The 18,155-nt window shown below is 47.6% G+C and overlaps 1 protein-coding gene across 2 annotated transcripts in view; it reads left to right on the top strand.

Annotated features, from left to right (window-relative positions):
- The window catches only part of LOC146859475 (uncharacterized), a 154,674-nt gene that overhangs the window by 28,100 nt on the left and 108,419 nt on the right, over positions 1-18,155 (top strand). For both annotated transcript variants that reach the window (XM_085650205.1, XM_085650204.1), the window contains exon 2: positions 11,881-12,007. In XM_085650205.1, the coding sequence (XP_085506331.1) occupies positions 11,893-12,007 (115 nt within the window). In that variant the 5' untranslated portion in view covers positions 11,881-11,892. The remainder of the gene's footprint in view (positions 1-11,880; positions 12,008-18,155) is intronic.

Below are 18,155 nucleotides of genomic sequence, written 5' to 3'. Positions count from 1 at the left end.
CCAACCAGAGTGCTCCCGAGACACCGCCCACACAGAGCGCCCGGATCCCACCCCGGGCGCTCCACAACAAAGGCTCCGCCCGGAGCGGCTCGCACCTGCGGAGCACTCGGGGAAACCCGAGCGCTCCCAAAGAAGAAAGCACACAGCGCGCCCGGACCCCAACCCGGGCGCTCCGAAAGAAAGGCTGGCAGAAATACCAATGCGGAGCACTCGGTGCAATCCGAGTGCTCCCCCGAAGAGAAACCGCACGGAGCGCCCGGACCCCATCCCGGGCGCTCCTTAATGTCAAAAAACAGTCCCAGCACAGGCAGCCCACCCCGGGCACTCCAGAAAGGCCCACGACCGGGCGGGGACAGATGCCAGGGAAGCAATTATCTCCCAATCCACGAAGGAACCTGGCAAATAGGGAAAACGAAAAGACCAGGGACAGAACACTCTTTCAGAGCAAGAACCCAAGACCACAACCAGCAGGTCAGAGCGACGCCCAAAGAAAAAGCAGCGTGGCCCCAGAGCAGGGAAGGACTCACCCGGCAGCAGCAGCAGGATCCCAGGAAGCCAGCGCAGCCCAGCAGAACCGGCATCCAGGAGCCTGAAAGAGTCCAGGAAGCCCAGCAGCCCGACTCGAGGAACTCCCACGAAGGTCCATGAGCGCTCCCAGAGCCCAGCAGAGGAGGAAACCACAGGACAACACGAAGTAGGTAAGTGCCAAGCACCTACCCCAGCGTCCCCGTTGGGTCCACTGACAGGAAACAAAACAGGATGTGCTTTCTGTTGGCTGTGTAATTATAGCCCATGACGGGAGGGTGGGTGGAGCCTAAAAGCGTTTCCTGTTTTGTTTCCTGTCAAGTGGAATACCTCATTAGTTATGACTGGGTCGAGGACGAGGGACATAGAGGTAATGTCCCCTTAAACCTCATGAGTAATAATGGAAAAGGATAGTAGAAGTGTAAAAATATGCACCTGATGCAGAAAAAGCTTGAAATGAATGTGAGTGTTAATTAAATTATTAAAAATACAAACACTAGAGAGATATTATGATTAAAAAGGGTAACGCACGCCAGTCCCTTTCATTTCAAAGTATTATAAAGTCCCATATTAACATCACATTTATAAAAGAGGGAGGCAGAGGCCTCATTTGCCTCTCCTGGAAGGTTTAAAGTCCTTTATTGGTAGGTTTTATGGCATCGCCTGGTAGGGTTTATGGCGTCTCCTGGCAGGGTTTATGGCGTCTCCTGGCAGGGTTTATGGCGTCTCCTGGCGGGGTTTATGGCGTCTCCTGGCGGGGTTTATGGCGTCTCCTGGCGGGGTTTATGGCGTCTCCTGGCGGGGTTTATGGCGTCTCCTGGCGGGGTTTATGGCGTCTCCTGGCGGGTTTATGGCGTTTCCTTGCAGGGTTTATGTTGTCTTCTGGCGGGGTTTATGGCGTCTTCTGGCGGGGTTTATGGCGTCTTCTGGCGGGGTTTATGGCGTCTTCTGGCGGGGTTTATGGCGTCTTCTGGCGGGTATTATGGCGTCTCCTGGCAGGGTTTGTGGCGTCCCCTGGCAGGGTTTGTGGCGTCCCCTGGCAGGGTTTGTGGCGTCCCCTGGCATGGTTTGTGGCGTCCCCTGGCATGGTTTGTGGCGTCCCCTGGCATGGTTTGTGGCGTCCCCTGGCTAGGTTTGTGGCTTCCCCTGGCAGGGTTTATGGCTTCCCCTGGCAGGGTTTATGGCTTCCCCTGGCAGGGTTTATGGCTTCCCCTGGCGGGGTTTATGGCTTCCCCTGGCGGGGTTTATGGCTTCCCCTGGCGGGGTTTATGGCTTCCCCTGGCGGGGTTTATGGCTTCCCCTGGCGGGGTTTATGGCTTCCCCTGGCGGGGTTTATGGCTTCCCCTGGCGGGGTTTATGGCGTCCCCTGGCGGAGTTTATGGCGTCCCCTGGCGGAGTTTATGGGGTCTCGTGGCAGGGTTTATGGCATACCGTGGCAGGGTATATGGCATTGCCTGGCAGGGTATGTGGCATTGCCTGGCAGGGTTGTGGCATTGCCTAGCAGGTATGTGGCATTGGCTAGCAGGGTTTTTGGCATCACCTGCCAAGGTTTTTGGCATCGCCTGGCAGGGTTTTTGGCATCTCCTGGTAAGTTTCATATCTGCTAACTTACAAATCTATTTCACCATGTAAGAAGGGGGGTGTGGACTAGGAGGGGTGGGGCCTTGTGCCCAAAGGCACTCTTTCAACCTCACCCCTCCAAACCCCCTTTTCCCAAAAAATGATAGCAAAATGTTCCTGACGCCGATGTCCTGGCGTGTTTGCTTACCCCTTAATGGACATTGGCGGGCCAGAGCCTCCAAAAACGAGCCAGAAAACCATTCTGTGTAGAGTTTTTCCGTTAGTCTTTTCTACCACCATGTGATATTAGCTCCTCACCGGGTGACCTCGTGAAGGGTGCTGATATCGTGTGACCCACAGTGGCACCGTGTTTGTTGGCAGGTCTGTGGTTTCTAGGTAGCCACATGAACGGTGTCTGGGTGCCATGTGGTATGTATTCCGGACTTCTCCTTCCACTACATTTGAGCAATGCTTCCCAACTTATCAGGCTCTGTTTGGCACAGCATTCATGGTTTCCTGGCACTGTAGCCTGGCATTTCTACAGCATCTGTTTCAGCTGGGGAGGTATTTGAGAATTGCGTGGCAGCGTCTTCAGGCAAGGCATTGTGTGGGAGGAAGGCTTTGCCTGGCACAGTAGCTTGATGTTTCATGGAATAGTGACTGACACAGACAATAGCTCAATGCTTTGCACAATATTTGGCCAGAGTCTGACAGTATCAGACCATATCTAATATATAATCAGCTTGTTGCTATTTCTATGTAACCTGTTGTTTTACGTGCCGCGCCTGCTACCAACGTGATTAGATCCATGCTATATAAATACGACAATAAATAAAAATATCCAAACCCCCACCATTGTCGCTGGGAAACTCCAGGTACACAACTATTCTTTCAAAATAGTCTGATCATCTCCTTGGATAGAGTCTGATGCGTCTCTTACGGGTCAGTTTCTGGTGGCCCTTTAATTACTCAGTAAAAGTATATTTCATGTCTCCGTATCCGATGTAAATGGCTTAGCATCTAATGGGTATTGCATTATTCATAGTTGCATTATAATGCCTGTCTCTCTCACACCCTTTTTTCCTCTCTTCTCTGTTTCTCTTGTTTCTTTCCTTGTTTGTTTGTTGGTTTCATTTTTTGGTTTCTTTCTTTGTTTGTTTGTTTGTTTGTTTCTCCCTGTCTCGTCCTCTTTCTCCCTTTTCACCCTGGTGGTCTTTGGAAAAACCAAAAAGGATTGAAGGGCCACAGTGCCTGGCAGACCTGAAGTCCCATTTTTAGGTCTCGCCTGAGCCAGCGCTTCAGCGTTGCTCTCGCGAGAGCTTTTGTAAAAGGGGGATTTGGAAGTGCAAACCAGTGCTTTCAGGCAGCCAACTACAGTGCAGGCTGCGTTATGCCGGTTATCCATTTTAAAATTGCTTTTGTCTAATCGTATGTTAAATTGAGGGAAACTGTGGGGGCTGAATTTTTATTGTGTGAATTTGCTTTTGTGTAAATTTTGTGAAACGAGCCTCGTACATCAGGCTTTCGTCTGGGGGACGTTTTTTCTATCCTGCGGCCATCTTGAGGGCGACGCGCGTTTTTCGCGGTCAGCTCTCTAGCTGTTGCACGCTGTTTCCCGGGCCCAGGCGAATCCTTTTAAGCTGGTCAGTCCGGCGGCGCGGCGCTTCAGTAAGGCTGCGTTATGCCGGTTTTCCATTTTAAAATTGCTTTTGTCTAATCGTATGTTAAATTGAGGGAAACTGGGGGCTGAATTTTTATTGTGTGAATTTGCTTTTGTGTAAATTTTGTGAAACGAGCCTCGTACATCAGGCTTTCGTCTGGGGGACGTTTTTTCTATCCTGCGGCCATCTTGAGGGCGACGTGCGTTTTTCGCGGTCATCTCTCTAGTTGTTGCACGCTGTTCCCCAGGCCCAGCCACGCCCTATAACTAGGATGCCTGACAGGAAGCGCAGCGGACGAGCGCAGCGGGCGCGCCGACAGCGCGCCGAAGGCGCGCCTAAGGCAAGCCCGTCTGCGCACTGTCAGGGCATAGAGCATGTCATTCTGCCCGTCCTACCTCTGTGCCCTTCGCCCCACTTATCCTGTCGGCTGAGCGGCTCAAATCTCTGCAGCCACCTCGGTGCCCTATCGATAAAGTCTGCCCCAACCTCCCCTTCTCAGACTTTGTTTGTGGTAGCTGTGCGTTTCGTTTTTCGCCAGAGCTTACACCACGTGGCTCAGCTGATGTCTCTTTAAGATCTGTCACCATCAGCGCCTGTCTCATTAATGCGCGTTCCGTGAAAAAGCACTATGTGGATGTATTTGACTTGATCTTAGACAACAAACTGGATATCTTGTTTGTGACTGAGACCTGGCTTGATGCTTCTTCTAATCCTTTAGTGACCATGGGTACACCCATGGGATTTAAAGTTAATCGGGTGGATCGCTCCTCAGGCAGAGGTGGTGGCTTGGCCATCTGGTATAGGGACAAGTGGACTTTTCGGAGTGTAATTTCTACTCTCTGGGGCGACTGTGAGGCCTTGCACTTTAGCCTGCAACTGTCGGCCCAATTCACTCTTGGTGGCTCTCTAATTTATCGCCCCCCAGGCACAGCTGCGAACTTCTTAGCATCCTGTGGCGAGGCTTTAGCAGAGCGAGCTTTGAGATTTTCGAAGTTTGTTCTCCTTGGGGATGTTAACATTGCAGCGAGGAGGCAGATTCTGTTGCCTTCCTAGACTCTTTACATCTTGTAAACCTATCTCAAATGGTCTTGTTCCCAACTCATCAGGGTGGTCATACACTTGATGTGATTTGTTCTAATTTTCCTACCTCAGTCATGAAGCCGCGCCCTGTGGCATGGTCGGATCATTTTCCTATCTTTTTTTCTTGGGCGTTACAAGACTCTTGGAGTCCGTCCAACAGTAAACGCCCGCCCCTCTTCAAGAAGGTGGTTCCTACTCAGCTCAGCCTTGCACTTGATGTCTCTCGGCCCACCTTTGGTACAGATATGGAGGTTAATGTCAACCAATTTGATGAGTGGATCACAGGCGCAGTGCCTTCCGTGTCGGCTGCTGGGCTGCCCAGGCTGAGAAGAGAGGCCCCCTCTAAGCCATGGTTTACTCCCTCGCTGCGAAGTCTTAAGCACATCTGCAAAGCCGCAGAGAGGTCCTGGCGTTCCGGTGGATACCAGCACTATGACAAAGTACTTCTCAGATCTAAACAAAAACTCTATTACAGAGCGATTAGGGAGGCCAAGGGCCTGTACTATGCTGCCCGTATTGAACGAGCAAATAACAACGCTAAAGAGATCTTCGCCATAGTGCAGAGCTTCCTAGCTCCTAGTGCTCAAGTAGCTGTGGCCCCTGTCTCGGACACCTGGTGTAATACGTTGGCATCTTTCTTTAAGGATAAGATTATTAGCATCCAAGAGACATTTCGGCCTTCAATGAAGTCGGCCAGTCCTGAGCAGGTTCCCCCCTTACTTAGGGCTTTTCCGTTCTCCAGTTTCTCGGAGTTCTATCCGATTGACCTGCCCGGCACCCTTAGAATTCTTAAAGCCCTCAAGTCTGGCTCGTCAGACGATCCATGCGCTGCCAGATTACTCTCGGATGTGGCAGATACCATCAATTCTGAGGTCAATTACTTGGTTAATCATTCACTAAGGGAAGCACATGTGCCCATGGCATGGAAACATGCTTTAATTTTGCCACTTCTTAAAAAGCCATCGCTTGATCCTCTGCTCCCAGAAAATTATCGACCTATCTCGCTTCTGCCTAGTTTGGCTAAAGTTTGCGAGAAGGCGGTCACGCTCCAACTGACTAATTTTGTCGAGGATGCTGGGGTTCTCCATCAGGCGCAGTCTGGATTCCGTGCCTCCCACAGTACCGAATCTGCCCTGTTGGAGGTTTCGGATTCGATTCGGGAGTGTCTGGACGCCGGCGGGAAAGCGGCACTTATATTGCTTGATCTCTCGGCGGCGTTCGACACGGTGCCTCACGCCATGCTCCTTGACCGCCTCTCGGATATTGGAGTGTCTGGGAAAGCTTTGCTTTGGATCAGCTCCTTTCTTGAGGGAAGGATGCAGCAGGTTTGGCTTCCTCCTTGCGCCTCGGTCCCCTTGAGGGTTACTACAGGGGTCGTCACTTAGCCCTCTGCTTTTTAACATCTATGTGACTCCGCTGATTTTCCTGGCGGAGTCTCTGGGGGCTAAAGTGATGGCCTACGCGGATGACACCCAACTGCTGTTCACTTGGAATAAAGAAGACGACTGGCCAGCCCTCATCAGTGTTTGTCCTCCGTCTTTCAGTGGCTGGCCAATGCACAGCTGAAATGCAATGAGGCAAAGTCGGAAGTCCTGTTGTTCGGCACTTTTTCCTCTGATTTTAGAACAAGACTTTGGCCTCCGTCCTTTCCCTGCCCCCCAGCGATAACTGGAGCCGTTAAAAATCTCAGCGTATGGTTTGATGAAAACCTGAACTTTGCTTCACATATAAAAAAACTTGCTGGCACATGCTTTGGGCTGTTGAGGAGTCTCAAGAAGTTTCTACCCCTGCTGCCAGACAGGGACAGAGAGACGGTGGTGCGTGCTCTGCTTCTCTCCCGACTAGACTACGCCAATGCCCTCTTGGTAGGATGCCCGGGCCACCTTGTAAGGAAATTGCAAGTGGTCCAAAATTCGGCTGCCAGACTTCTGGACGGCTTGTCCACCTGGCATAGTGCTCGGGCTCAACTTCGGTCTCTTCATTGGCTTCCTGTGGAATCACGCCTTAAATTTAAAATGTTGTCTATCGTACAGCGGGCCCTTTATGGTCTCGGCCCCAAGTATTTGCAGGACAGATTTTCCTTCTACATTCCCAGGAGACAGTTGAGGTCAGCATCACTGCTGCTTATGCAGACCCCCAAATTTAAGCGTGAACGATTGGGGGGTAACTCGTTCGCCCGCAGAGCCTGCCTTGCCTGGAACTCTCTTCCCCTGTCTCTGAGGGCCATCTGTGATCCGCACCTGTTCAGAAAGTCCCTGAAGACATTGCTGTTTTGATGGATATCTGTGGCCTGGCCGCCTTTTCTTTTGTTAGCGCCGGGACACTTCCGAGTAGCTGTGCGCTTAATAAATTAAAATAACATAACATAACATGTGCGCCGGGCGCGCGCACCATTTGGCAGCCTGCGTGATCATTTCGCGGCCGCTTTGATGTTCTCAGTGAGCCGCGCGGCCACTGAGAACATCAAAGCGGCCGCGAAATGATTACTTTCACTTTAGCAGCTGCACGGCCGCTTTGATATTTGATCGCACAGCCGCCTTACATAGCCAATAGGTCTCGCTTTTGGGACCTTATCAGTATTTAGTTATGCAACTATTGCATAGCTAAACACTTATAAGGTCCCAAAGGCGAGACCTATTGGCTATGCCAATGCTTGTGTTTCTTGCAGGAGTTACTTTTCTTTAAATCACTTCGGTGACATTAGGGGTTCTTAACTTCTGTTGTGAATGCGAGTTTATGTTGTCTGAAATATACCCTGAGCAGTTTCTTTGTGTACGTTCGGTTCAGACACTCTTGGGTTTTCCTGCATTGGCCCGCTGTGTGCTCTTGCTTGGAGTGAATTTGCAAAGGAGTCGTAGTAACAACGACACTACAGGGACAACTGTCAGTGCAGGGGGTGCGTACGTTTGATGTAACCCATTTGGATCATGGGCACGGGCTGTCTACCAGAGTGCTGTTTCACATCTTCCACAGTGTCTGCATTTCTCTTCTGCGTTGCCCCCTGCGAATGAAAGCAGCACACTGCCAAGCAGGTGCGATTCCTACTATAGTGGGCACTGCAGCGTGCAGCGCGCTACTGGTCTGCCAACGCGCTTCGAAGCCTGATCAGGACCATGAACTGTTATTGAAATACAAACACTAGCCTACCACAATGCGTTGTTTAGAAAAGGCCAGCTCTAAACCGTCAGGTACTAGAATGAATATCAGCTTTATGTTGATATGCCATTATACAGGGGACAGTATATCTAGTGAGAAGACACCTTGGTACACAGGGTGCTCCGGTGACGACGTTTGAAGCTGAGGACACGGAGGGACTTGCTGAGTGTCTTGCAGCGGAACCTCATTCCCACCGAGAAGTGCCCGAGCTCTCTCATTGAAAGTAAACGACCGCAGAAAGAGACTCCCCCCAGCACGTGCAGTCCGCGCAGGCACCCAGGACCTGCCAGCTTGAAGCATTGACTCTTCTGATGGCTGTCTGTCCGGCGTGCAGCGCCCCTACTCATTTTCAGCAGGAGGTTTATATAGTTCCTGAAGGAGGTGGTTTTTAGGTTACGGTTTGAACTTGAAATATTGTGTTGGAAGGTCGTAAGTAGCGAATACATAAACAAGCATTTGCAATGCAACAGGTCTCGCATTTACGTGAGTTTGAGCTGTTGGCATTGTAAATGACAATGCCTTTTATTTATGTTTTGGTTTTGAAACATAAATAAAACACATTGTCATTTACAATGCCAATAGCTTAAACTCGAGTAAATGGGAGACCTATTGCATTGCAAATGCTTGTTTTCTTTCAAAGCGTCCCACACCACATCCCACACCATTACTATAGGAACTGCCTAGAAGAAAAAGATGCCAGCTGGTTGGCAAACGTGATCTAGAAGGTGCCACCATCGTTCATAATGGTCATTTTCTGGTGCAGTGTCTGAATTAAATATTATGGCTGTGTCGATGAACATTTTCAAAGGTTCTGTGCCTGAGCATTTTCTGTTTGTGTAATATTCCCTTGGAATATAATGTAAATGCCATGCTTTAGTACTTTGTCGGATGCCATGTTGTATGTTTTCTAGTACTGAGCATGGCATCAATGTTGAGGCGCACTGTCTCCTAAACTAGTACTCGCTGATGTTTGGTGGCACAGTACTCTTTATCATTGCAGCTTGCATTGTCTGTTGCTCATTCTCTCTGATTTGCTCAGAATCACAGCCCGTTGAGCCAAGGCTGGGGTCAAACCTGGTTCACAGTTCCAAGGTGGACCATTCAAGCCCCTCGGCCAATCTCCTTTCTAAAGGTGCTTTTATTGTAGGATGTTAATTTCTCTCCCGTCGTGATTGCAAGGTTGTTCTCTTGGAACAGCTTACTTCATATTTCCTGGACCAGAAAGTCTCCCATCAGTACCTTTTCTCATAGTATTCCAACCATGATGAGAACAAGAAATGATAAATCCAGAAGTGCTTATCTTTTGAAAGGCAGAGACATTTGCTTTGCCAGTGCTTGTTTGCATTGGGATATGGTAATTTTGACTCGTCGCCAGAGCATAATGAAACATGCACACCTATCTTAGAATGGGTTTTATAATAAAGTCTATTTCAAAATGGCCACCAATGTATGCTCATGTGTTACGTGTCATGAAGCACAGGCAGCCAATTTAGCATTTTTCTAATTTTCTTTTTCAACATGGCCGCCAGTAATTTTAGAACTGTAATATAATATGATTAAATAAAGTGCATGGGGTGTTGAAAATAGGAAGCTGAGGCCTGGTTCCAATTTGTCGCGTCTTACCAAAGAAAGAAAAAAAACCCTAAAAAATGAAATGCTGGATGGGGGAGCACTGGACAGCAGCGGACAGGTGGTAGGGGGAAGGTAGCTGTCACACAGTGCAGAAGGTGCTTGACGCTGAATAACTGATGTTTATTGTTTCTCAACTTAACAGAACTCATTTTATCAACCCCAGTAGGATGAAAGGCTGAGTGGACCCCCCAGGATTTGTACCTGTGACCATGAGGTCGAACACAGGCCCCTAGAGTGGACGCATTAGTCAACTAAGGCACCAGCTGCTCTCGCCTCTTCAGTGTCTCCCTCATGCCATAAGATTGAAAACATCATATGTATATTTACATACATAGCTGAGAACCTTGGGCTCCCGGGCATATTTAAAAATGCCCCAGCCATAGTTCTCAGGTTGTGTATGTAAATTACAAATATAGTCTGACACTCTTGAACTTTTCAGGCATGAATAGAGACACTGGCATTATTCCGGACATGTCGGAGACACGAAAGAGGTGAGAGCAGCTGCACTGGCGGCAGGGTTAGTGTAGTGTAGGGTTAGCGTAGGCCCTGTGAGACTTGCGGGGGACAGAGAGATGTGCCCAGACCTGGTCAGGTTAACTGCAGATGCACGCACACGGAAAGGAGAAGGGCTCATGCCTCATGGGGGCCCAGCTGCCCAGAGGTGTGAAGAGAGATGCCATGCCCAGCAGGGGATTATTCCAGATGCAGCTGAGTGACAGCGCTGCGCACAGACATGCCAAATGATGAATGTGCCTTGCTCCCTTCACTTGCACGTATGAGGAACAACCTTGGCTTCTAATGTATGTTATTTAAAAATGTCCTGACACCCATAGTTGTGCCTCATACACGCAGGTGAAAGTGAAAAAAGCAGGGCACATTCATTAGGCTAGCTTCGTTAGTCTCTGCCAGCACTCTCACTCAGCTCTGGGCTAACTGACTATCCCAGGGCCCGCAGCAGGACCACCACCAGACCCTGAAATGGGCCCAATTACATTTTATTACAAATAGGCCTGGGTGCCGGCAAATGACACTTTTTTTACCTTGCTCTGCTGAGATACCCGCCCGGCCTGCCGACTCCTTCACACTCAGACACGATGGCGACGAGTCAGAGTGGAGTCACCACACGAACCTGCAGTGCTGTGCCTGTGCGCAAGGACACTGCTGGCACTACTACTGCCATAAATGTTACCTGCGCCTGCCAGCGTGTGTTCTGCCACTGATGCGGCTATCCGCTCCATAGCCAGGTGTGAAATAAGTCTCTATCCTCTCATGTGTGTATCACCTTGAGTTGGATCCGTCCGCTATCCTCTCTTATGTGTTACACCTTGAGTTGGTTCAATCCACTATCCCCTTCTGTGTTACACCTTGAGTTGGATCAATCCACTATCCACTATCCTCTCCTGTGTGTTGCACCTTGAGTTGGATCAATCCACTATCCTCTCATGTGTGTATCACCTTGAGTTGGATCCGTCCGCTATCCTCTCTTATGTGTTACACCTTGAGTTGGTTCAATCCACTATCCCCTTCTGTGTGTTACACCTTGAGTTGGTTCAATCCACTATCCCCTTCTGTGTGTTACACCTTGAGTTGGATCAATCCACTATCCTCTCCTGTGTGTTGCACCTTGAGTTGGATCAATCCACTATCCTCTACTGTGTGTTGCACCTTGAGTTGGATCAATCCACTATCCTCTCCTGTGTGTTACACCTTGAGTTGGATCAATCCACTATCCTCTACTGTGTGTTGCACCTTGAGTTGGATCAATCCACTATCCTCTCCTGTGTGTTACACCTTGAGTTGGATCAATCCACTATCCTCTCCTGTGTGTTGCACCTTGAGTTGGATCAATCCATAATCCCCTCCCGTGTGTTAGACCTTGAGTCGGATCAATCCACTATCCTCTCTTATGTGTTGCACCTTGAGTTGGATCAATCCACTATCATCTCCTGTGTGTTGCACCTTGAGTTGGATCAATCCACTATCCTCTCCTGTGTGTTACACCTTGTTTTGGATCAATCCATATATCCACTACCAACCTTCAAAATAATTCACAAATAACTGTGTTCAGGCTCTCGAGTCAGTGACCGCATCTCTGCTCCCTTGTAGAGAGACCAGCTGCACAGACAGTGACAACTTAAATAACACTTAGAAATGTAAAAACCGCTGGGGTGGTTGATAGGGATGGCATGCATCATTCACAAGAATGTAACTGTCCTCTTTCACAGCCCTGGCTCCTGACCGTGTCATGTATATCGTTCTCTTGCAGGTCCCGGATACAATGCTTGATGTCTCTGCGTATTTCTCCGGGGAGGAGTGGAAGCTCTTGCACGATTGGCAGAAGGACCTTTACAAGAACGTGATGAAGGAGATCCACCAGGCCTTGGTCTCCCTGGGTAATGTAAACAGCTTTAAACTTGGTAAAATGTTCCAGACGTTTTACATAATACAGTATTATTATAACCTACATTTACTTTCAGAATTAATTTTTTTAATTGTACACTTACGATACATTTATGGTATGGACAGCTGCATGACATTTCATACATTTACAGTTTTAGAGATTCGAGCCTCTGATCTGAGTACAAAGTGTGATAATTATCACCTGTTTATGAGTCCAGCCCTCCCGAATGGGACATACCATCTCTGCGTGCAAAAATATGTATCTTTCGGAATTTATCTGACATTTCCCCCCCAGTGAATAGGAGCTGGTTTGCTGAATTATGAGCCTCGTTCACAAAGGTGGACTTACACATTCATGTAACTTTACGTTTGTTTTGGAATTCACAAAATGCGATTTAATAGTAAGTTTACGACTGCGGCGGCTCCGCAGTAGGTGCAGACAACTCTGTACACAAAAAGATAGCCCATTCATTTCTTTTTATGTGTGGAGTTCTCCGCTCCGAATACAGAATTTCCGCAGTCATAAACGTACTATTTAATCGCAGTTTGTGAATTCCAAAACAAACGCAAACTTACACAAAAGCTCTTTATCTGGAGTGCAGACTTTAGCAAGACTGGTAATAAAATCTGTACAATTCTTAAATGCAAAGTGTTGGAAAACCACTCCCACTCTGGAAAGGGTGGTGGTGGTCTTCCGGACACACTGTGGTAGCTTGGCTCGAGTGGTCAGGAATCAGGCTCCGTGCTAAGCATACGACATACCCAAACAATAACCATGCGTGCATCCTGAGTAAATCGATTACTGGGGCGATCCGCTGGCCCTGACAGACATCCAGACACTGAGTACTTACGGAATAGAAAAGAAGCCTACTTCTCTCCAAGTTGTCAAAGGAGCCTGCCAGCTCTTCAGTGCTGATAACTTCGGGGCTAATAATGTAGCAGTCCTGCCTGGTGACAATCTGGCCAACTTGCAGCCCATTGTCTGGTTAAAAAAAATCTGCTCCTTGAAGCCCTAATTGTGAAGGTGGCTTCAGTGAGATGTTCGAAGGAAGCCTCAATGATTCTGCTTTTTAACAACCAGTTCTATAATTAGCCTCTGTTTCCAAACAGTTCCTTCCTTTCTGAAATGGAAAGAGGAGGCCTCCTGTACTGTGAAGCGAGGAAGGGGACAGGCAGCAAAAGAAGAAACCAGCTTTTCCAGGGTGCCTGCTATCTAAAAGGAATGTAAATGCATGCATAAACCTCAAATCTAGAGGCGGCTTTGGACCCAGTACAGACTTTAATTTACAGACTCCTAGGAAACTCTGTGGTTACAAAGTTTTTCATTATTTGAGAGGTACTGTGATGTTGCCAGTCCAGCAAAGGTGTGCACTAGGTACGGTGTGGGTGAGTATTCATAAAAATCTATCTTTTGAAAGCGCTGTAAGCACTAGAGTATCTTTTGTGCGTGTTTTGTGGCAGCCTTTTAGTGTATTTATAATACATGTTTTTAAATGACCTACATATTCGCAAAGCTTTCTGTCCCAGGGTGGGGCCTCATGGCTGTATAAACACACAAGGCATTATTTCCTAGTGCACCAACCAGCGTAGAATTCATATGAGTGACCATCTTATCTGTCGTTCTCTCCGCCTCCGTCTCTCTCACTTCCTTTTTTCTGCCTACTTTCCAATCTCTTTTTCTTTCTCTCTAGCTCTCTTTGCTCGCACTTCCTCTTTTCCTCTCACGCTTGCTCTACTGAAGCTGTTTCCTATTTCTATTTGTGTTATCTATGTCTATGTTCTGTTTGTGCTATCTCCTTATAACTCACCTCTCTTCCTATCTTATTTCTCTCTAGACCTTGCCCCTCGGGTTGGCACCTTTCTTACCAGCCTCCATTTAAAACTGCATGCCAGACCTCTAAAACCAAGCATTGGCATAGCCAATAGGTCTTGCCTTTGGGACCTTATAAGTCTTTACCCATGCAACAGTTGATGTTATTGCACCAAGGATATTGTGCTGCATAACTAAATACTTATAAGGTCCCAAAAGAGAGACCTATTGGCTATGCCAATGCCTGTTTACTTTTTGTTTTGAATAATTTTGAATAATCTGATAGTGGTGGTTCGGAGGTGGGCGTTGGGAATTTCTCGACATTCTGGTCCCACTCTGATCGGTGTGGCCATCTGACACATGGATTGGCTGTCGGAAACTGTCATCATAATCCTGACGGCGGAAATGCGGTCCTTAAGGGATTATGGGGCAGTTTCGACTGACTTTCAGAATCAAGTCAGAGTCCCCCGCCAATTTAAACTCAGACCTCTGTCATCCAAATATGGCTGTCGAAGTTTATACCTACCATGTCGGTCGGAAATCCTCCAACCAATGGTCGTAGGCTTTTTAACCAACCTCGTAATTAGGCCCTTTTTGTTCAGGTTGTTTGACTTCTAATTTGAGAAGAACTGAGTAATATATGGCAAGATCTTGTGTTTGGTGTTCTGTTTGTTTGGTTAGAGGAGCCAGTTGGTCAGCAGTGGAGGAAGTCTAGTTGAAGTAATACGTTTAATGGCGCGCAGAGCAGTTAGAAATTGGAGGAAAGACATTTAAAAAAAATGATATGGGTCCACTTTATGCCTTGCTCTGGACAAAGGGTGTGTGGTGGAGAAGTGTGGCTCAATGGTTAGAGCGGCAGACCTCGTTGCAGAGCACTGGTCCGGGACCAGGGTTCGATTCCTGTCGCGGCAGGGTCTCGGGCTATAAATTCCGCGGACCGGATATTCTCGCCTCAGTGCCTATTCTAATCATGGGTCCCACGCTACAACTCTGGGCAATAGCTTGCTTAATCTCCACAACGGCCCCAACAGCGCTGGGATGCCTGGCTTCACCCTGGGGATGGCCAGGAGTGGACATTTCACAGGGAAAAAGCCAGGAAGGGTTCCCTAGCGGTATGAGTACAGCGCCGGGAAACCCCGAACCGGGGTAGCTGTGCGCTATATAAGTACAAGCACATTTACATTTACATTTACATTGCGAGCAATCTTTTTTCTAAGTGAAAAGACACCAGCAAGTGCTTGGTTCATATCATTAGTATGATTGGGATAGAGTCAGTTACATTGGGAGGATTTAGTCAGTTACATTAGGTTAGGATAGGATGAGGATTTATAAAGCACACTAATACCCGTAGGTGCCGAGGCGCTCGGGGGTTGAGAAGAGAGAGGAGGATGCAGAGCTGCAGACTATATTGAGGAAAGTCAAGTCTTCAGCCGCTTTTTGAACCCCAGGAGCGATTCCGCATGGGAGATAGAAGAGGGCAGGGTATTCCAGAGTTTTGCGGCCACCATAGAGAAGGAGCGACCGCCCCATCTGGCTTTGCGGACTTTAAGGGAGATCAGCTTTCTCTGGGAGGAAGATCTCAGAGTCCTCCCAGGCATGTACCATTGAAACATGGTTTTCACCTACTGCGAGCCTTTTGTTATGCAAGGCCTTGTAAACCGTACACAGGACTTTGAAAGAAATTTGCTTCCTGATAGGGAGCCAATGCAGAGTACGAAGCCCCTCCTTTGCTGTCTGCCATTTAGGAATATTAAGGATCAGCCTGACAGCCGCGTTTTGGACAACCTGCGCCTGTTCAGGGAGGCCCTGATAATATTAAGGTACCCAGGCATTGCAGTAGTCAAGCCGAGAGGTGACTAGTGCAGTGTTGGTGGGTCGATGCAGTGCTGCCGGAATATACCGGAGCACCTTTCTGAGAGTTTTCAGAATATAGGATCAGGTGGGGCTGACCTGAAACTCGAAGGTCAGGCTCACGTCAAAAATGACCCCCAGGTTTTTGACTGCCCTAGCCGGAACAGGGAGGGACCACAATCTGTCGGCCACTAGCCATTCAACCAGATTGAGATCGGTGGACCAAAAACTAGGACCTCAGTTTTCTCTGCATTGAACTTAAGGAAGTTATTCTGCATCCATCTGAGGGTGGGGGGTGGAGACTGAGTCAGTTACTTTGGGAGAGCAGAGATAGTCGGTTACATTGGAGGGGTGAATATAGAGTCAGTTACAGTGGGAGGGTAAATATAGAGTCAGTTACAGTGGGAGGGTAAATATAGAGTCAGTTACATTGGAAGGGTGAATATAGAGCCAGTTACATTGGAGGGGTGAATATAGAGCCAGTTACATTGGAGGGGTGAATATAGAGTCAGTTACATTGGAGGGGTGAATATAGAGTCAGTTACATTGGAGGGGCAAATATAGAGTCAGTTACAGTGGGAGGGTAAATATAGAGTCAGTTACATTGGAGGGGTGAATATAGAGTCAGTTACATTGGAAGAGTGGCGATAGTTACATTGGAAAGATTGAGATAGTCAATTAAATTGGTAGGATTGAGATCAAGTCGGTTACTTTGGAAGTATTGAGATTGAGTCGGTTACTTTGGAAGTATTGAGATCGAGTTGGTTACTTTGGAAGTATTGAGATCGAATCGGTTACTTTGGAAGTATTGAGATCGAGTCGGTTACTTTGGAAGTATTGAGATTGAGTCGGTTACTTTGGAAGTATTGAGATTGAGTCGGTTACTTTGGAAGTATTGAGAGTAAGTCGGTTACTTTGGAAGTATTGAGATCGAGTCGGTTACTTTGGAAGTATTGAGATTGAGTCGGTTACTTTGGAAGTATTGAGAGTAAGTCGGTTACTTTGGGAGGGTTGGGATAGAGTTGATTACTTTGGAAGTATTGAGATCGCGTCGGTTACTTTGGAAGTATTGAGAGTAAGTCGGTTACTTTGGGAGGGTTGGGATAGAGTTGATTACTTTGGAAGTATTGAGATCGCGTCGGTTACTTTGGAAGTATTGGGATAGAGTCGGTTACTTTGGGAGGGTTGGGATAGAGTCGGTCACTTTGGGAGGATTGGGATAGAGTCAGTTACTTTGGGAGGGTTGAGATAGTTTCATTGGGAGGGGCCATTTGGTGTCCAGGGAATGACCAGCAATATGTGCTTGTGCTGTAATTAACTCTTGTAGCCGCAATCCAGAGTTAGTGATTAAAAATTAGTTTTGTGCTGTAGAGTTTCAAGCTGTAAATGGATATTTCTCTAGTATTATGCAATGTCTGTTGTTTGTGGCACCAGATGTCACACTGTCGATGAATTTGTTATAAAGGTGGTGGGAGGGATCGATGGGCGAAAACTAAGTGTACTCGATATGGTTTATTTTGAAGATACTGATAATTTGGTAGTTAGAATCACAGCTTTTGCTACAGACACATTTTGCCACCCACTAAATGCTCCATAGCAGGTTTTGAACATAATGTCCACTCTACAGCCTTCTTTGTTCCAGGAGGGTCGAGTTTTAGAAAAGCTTAACATTGAAGGATAAAATCTAGTACCTGGAGCCTATACCTTCTTTGCGCCCGGTATCCATGGTATATGGCAAGTGATGTGAATTTGGGGCTAATAAGTCATATTTTATGGGCATGCTTAGCCTAGGAGTGGGAGTTAATTAGACTGCATTTGACATCATCGGCTGAGTTGGAGTGAGAAAGTTTGCAGGGGAGTGTGAGAAATGGGCACGAAGGGTTAGAAATTTGACTTAAGGACTGCAGTTCTGGTGCTTTAATGTCCGTGGATTGATTTGAGAAGATGTTAAGAGAGGTGAGTGTACTCCCCAGATCGTAAGGCAGAAGAACTCGTGGAACTTAGTTCTTCTGAAGAATTGATCAAGCATGGAATGAATATTTACGAGATGAATGAAACCGACATAGGGCCATATGTAGGTGGCCAAATACCGATCGCTAACGCTGAAATTCGCAGAATTTCAGCGTTTGAGATCGGTATTTGTCTGATAGCAATGTAAGTGAGTTTAAACCTACTAGCAAAATAAGGAATCGCAAAAATTGCGTTTCCAAAATGTGCGATTCCTTATTTTGCTCTTGCATTTAAGGAATCGCAAATTGCGTTTCCTTAAATGCAATGTAGGTAGCACAAAAGAAAGTGCACTTTAGCCTCAAGGAATCGCTAATTACCACCAACTTCAAGTTGGTGGTAATTAGCGATTTCCTGTAAAAAAGCACTTTTTTGCTTTTTTTAAAGTGCCATGTGGCACACATTCATGCCCTTAGGGCATGTATGTGCGCCACATGTGCACACATGCACATTTCAGGGGTGCAACAGGGTGT

This window comes from Triturus cristatus, chromosome 3_2 (assembly GCF_964204655.1).
Source record: "Triturus cristatus chromosome 3_2, aTriCri1.1, whole genome shotgun sequence".
Lineage (NCBI taxonomy): Eukaryota > Metazoa > Chordata > Amphibia > Caudata > Salamandridae > Triturus > Triturus cristatus.
Note: the sequence above shows the minus strand (reverse complement) of the source record. Positions and strands in the feature narration are given on the sequence as shown.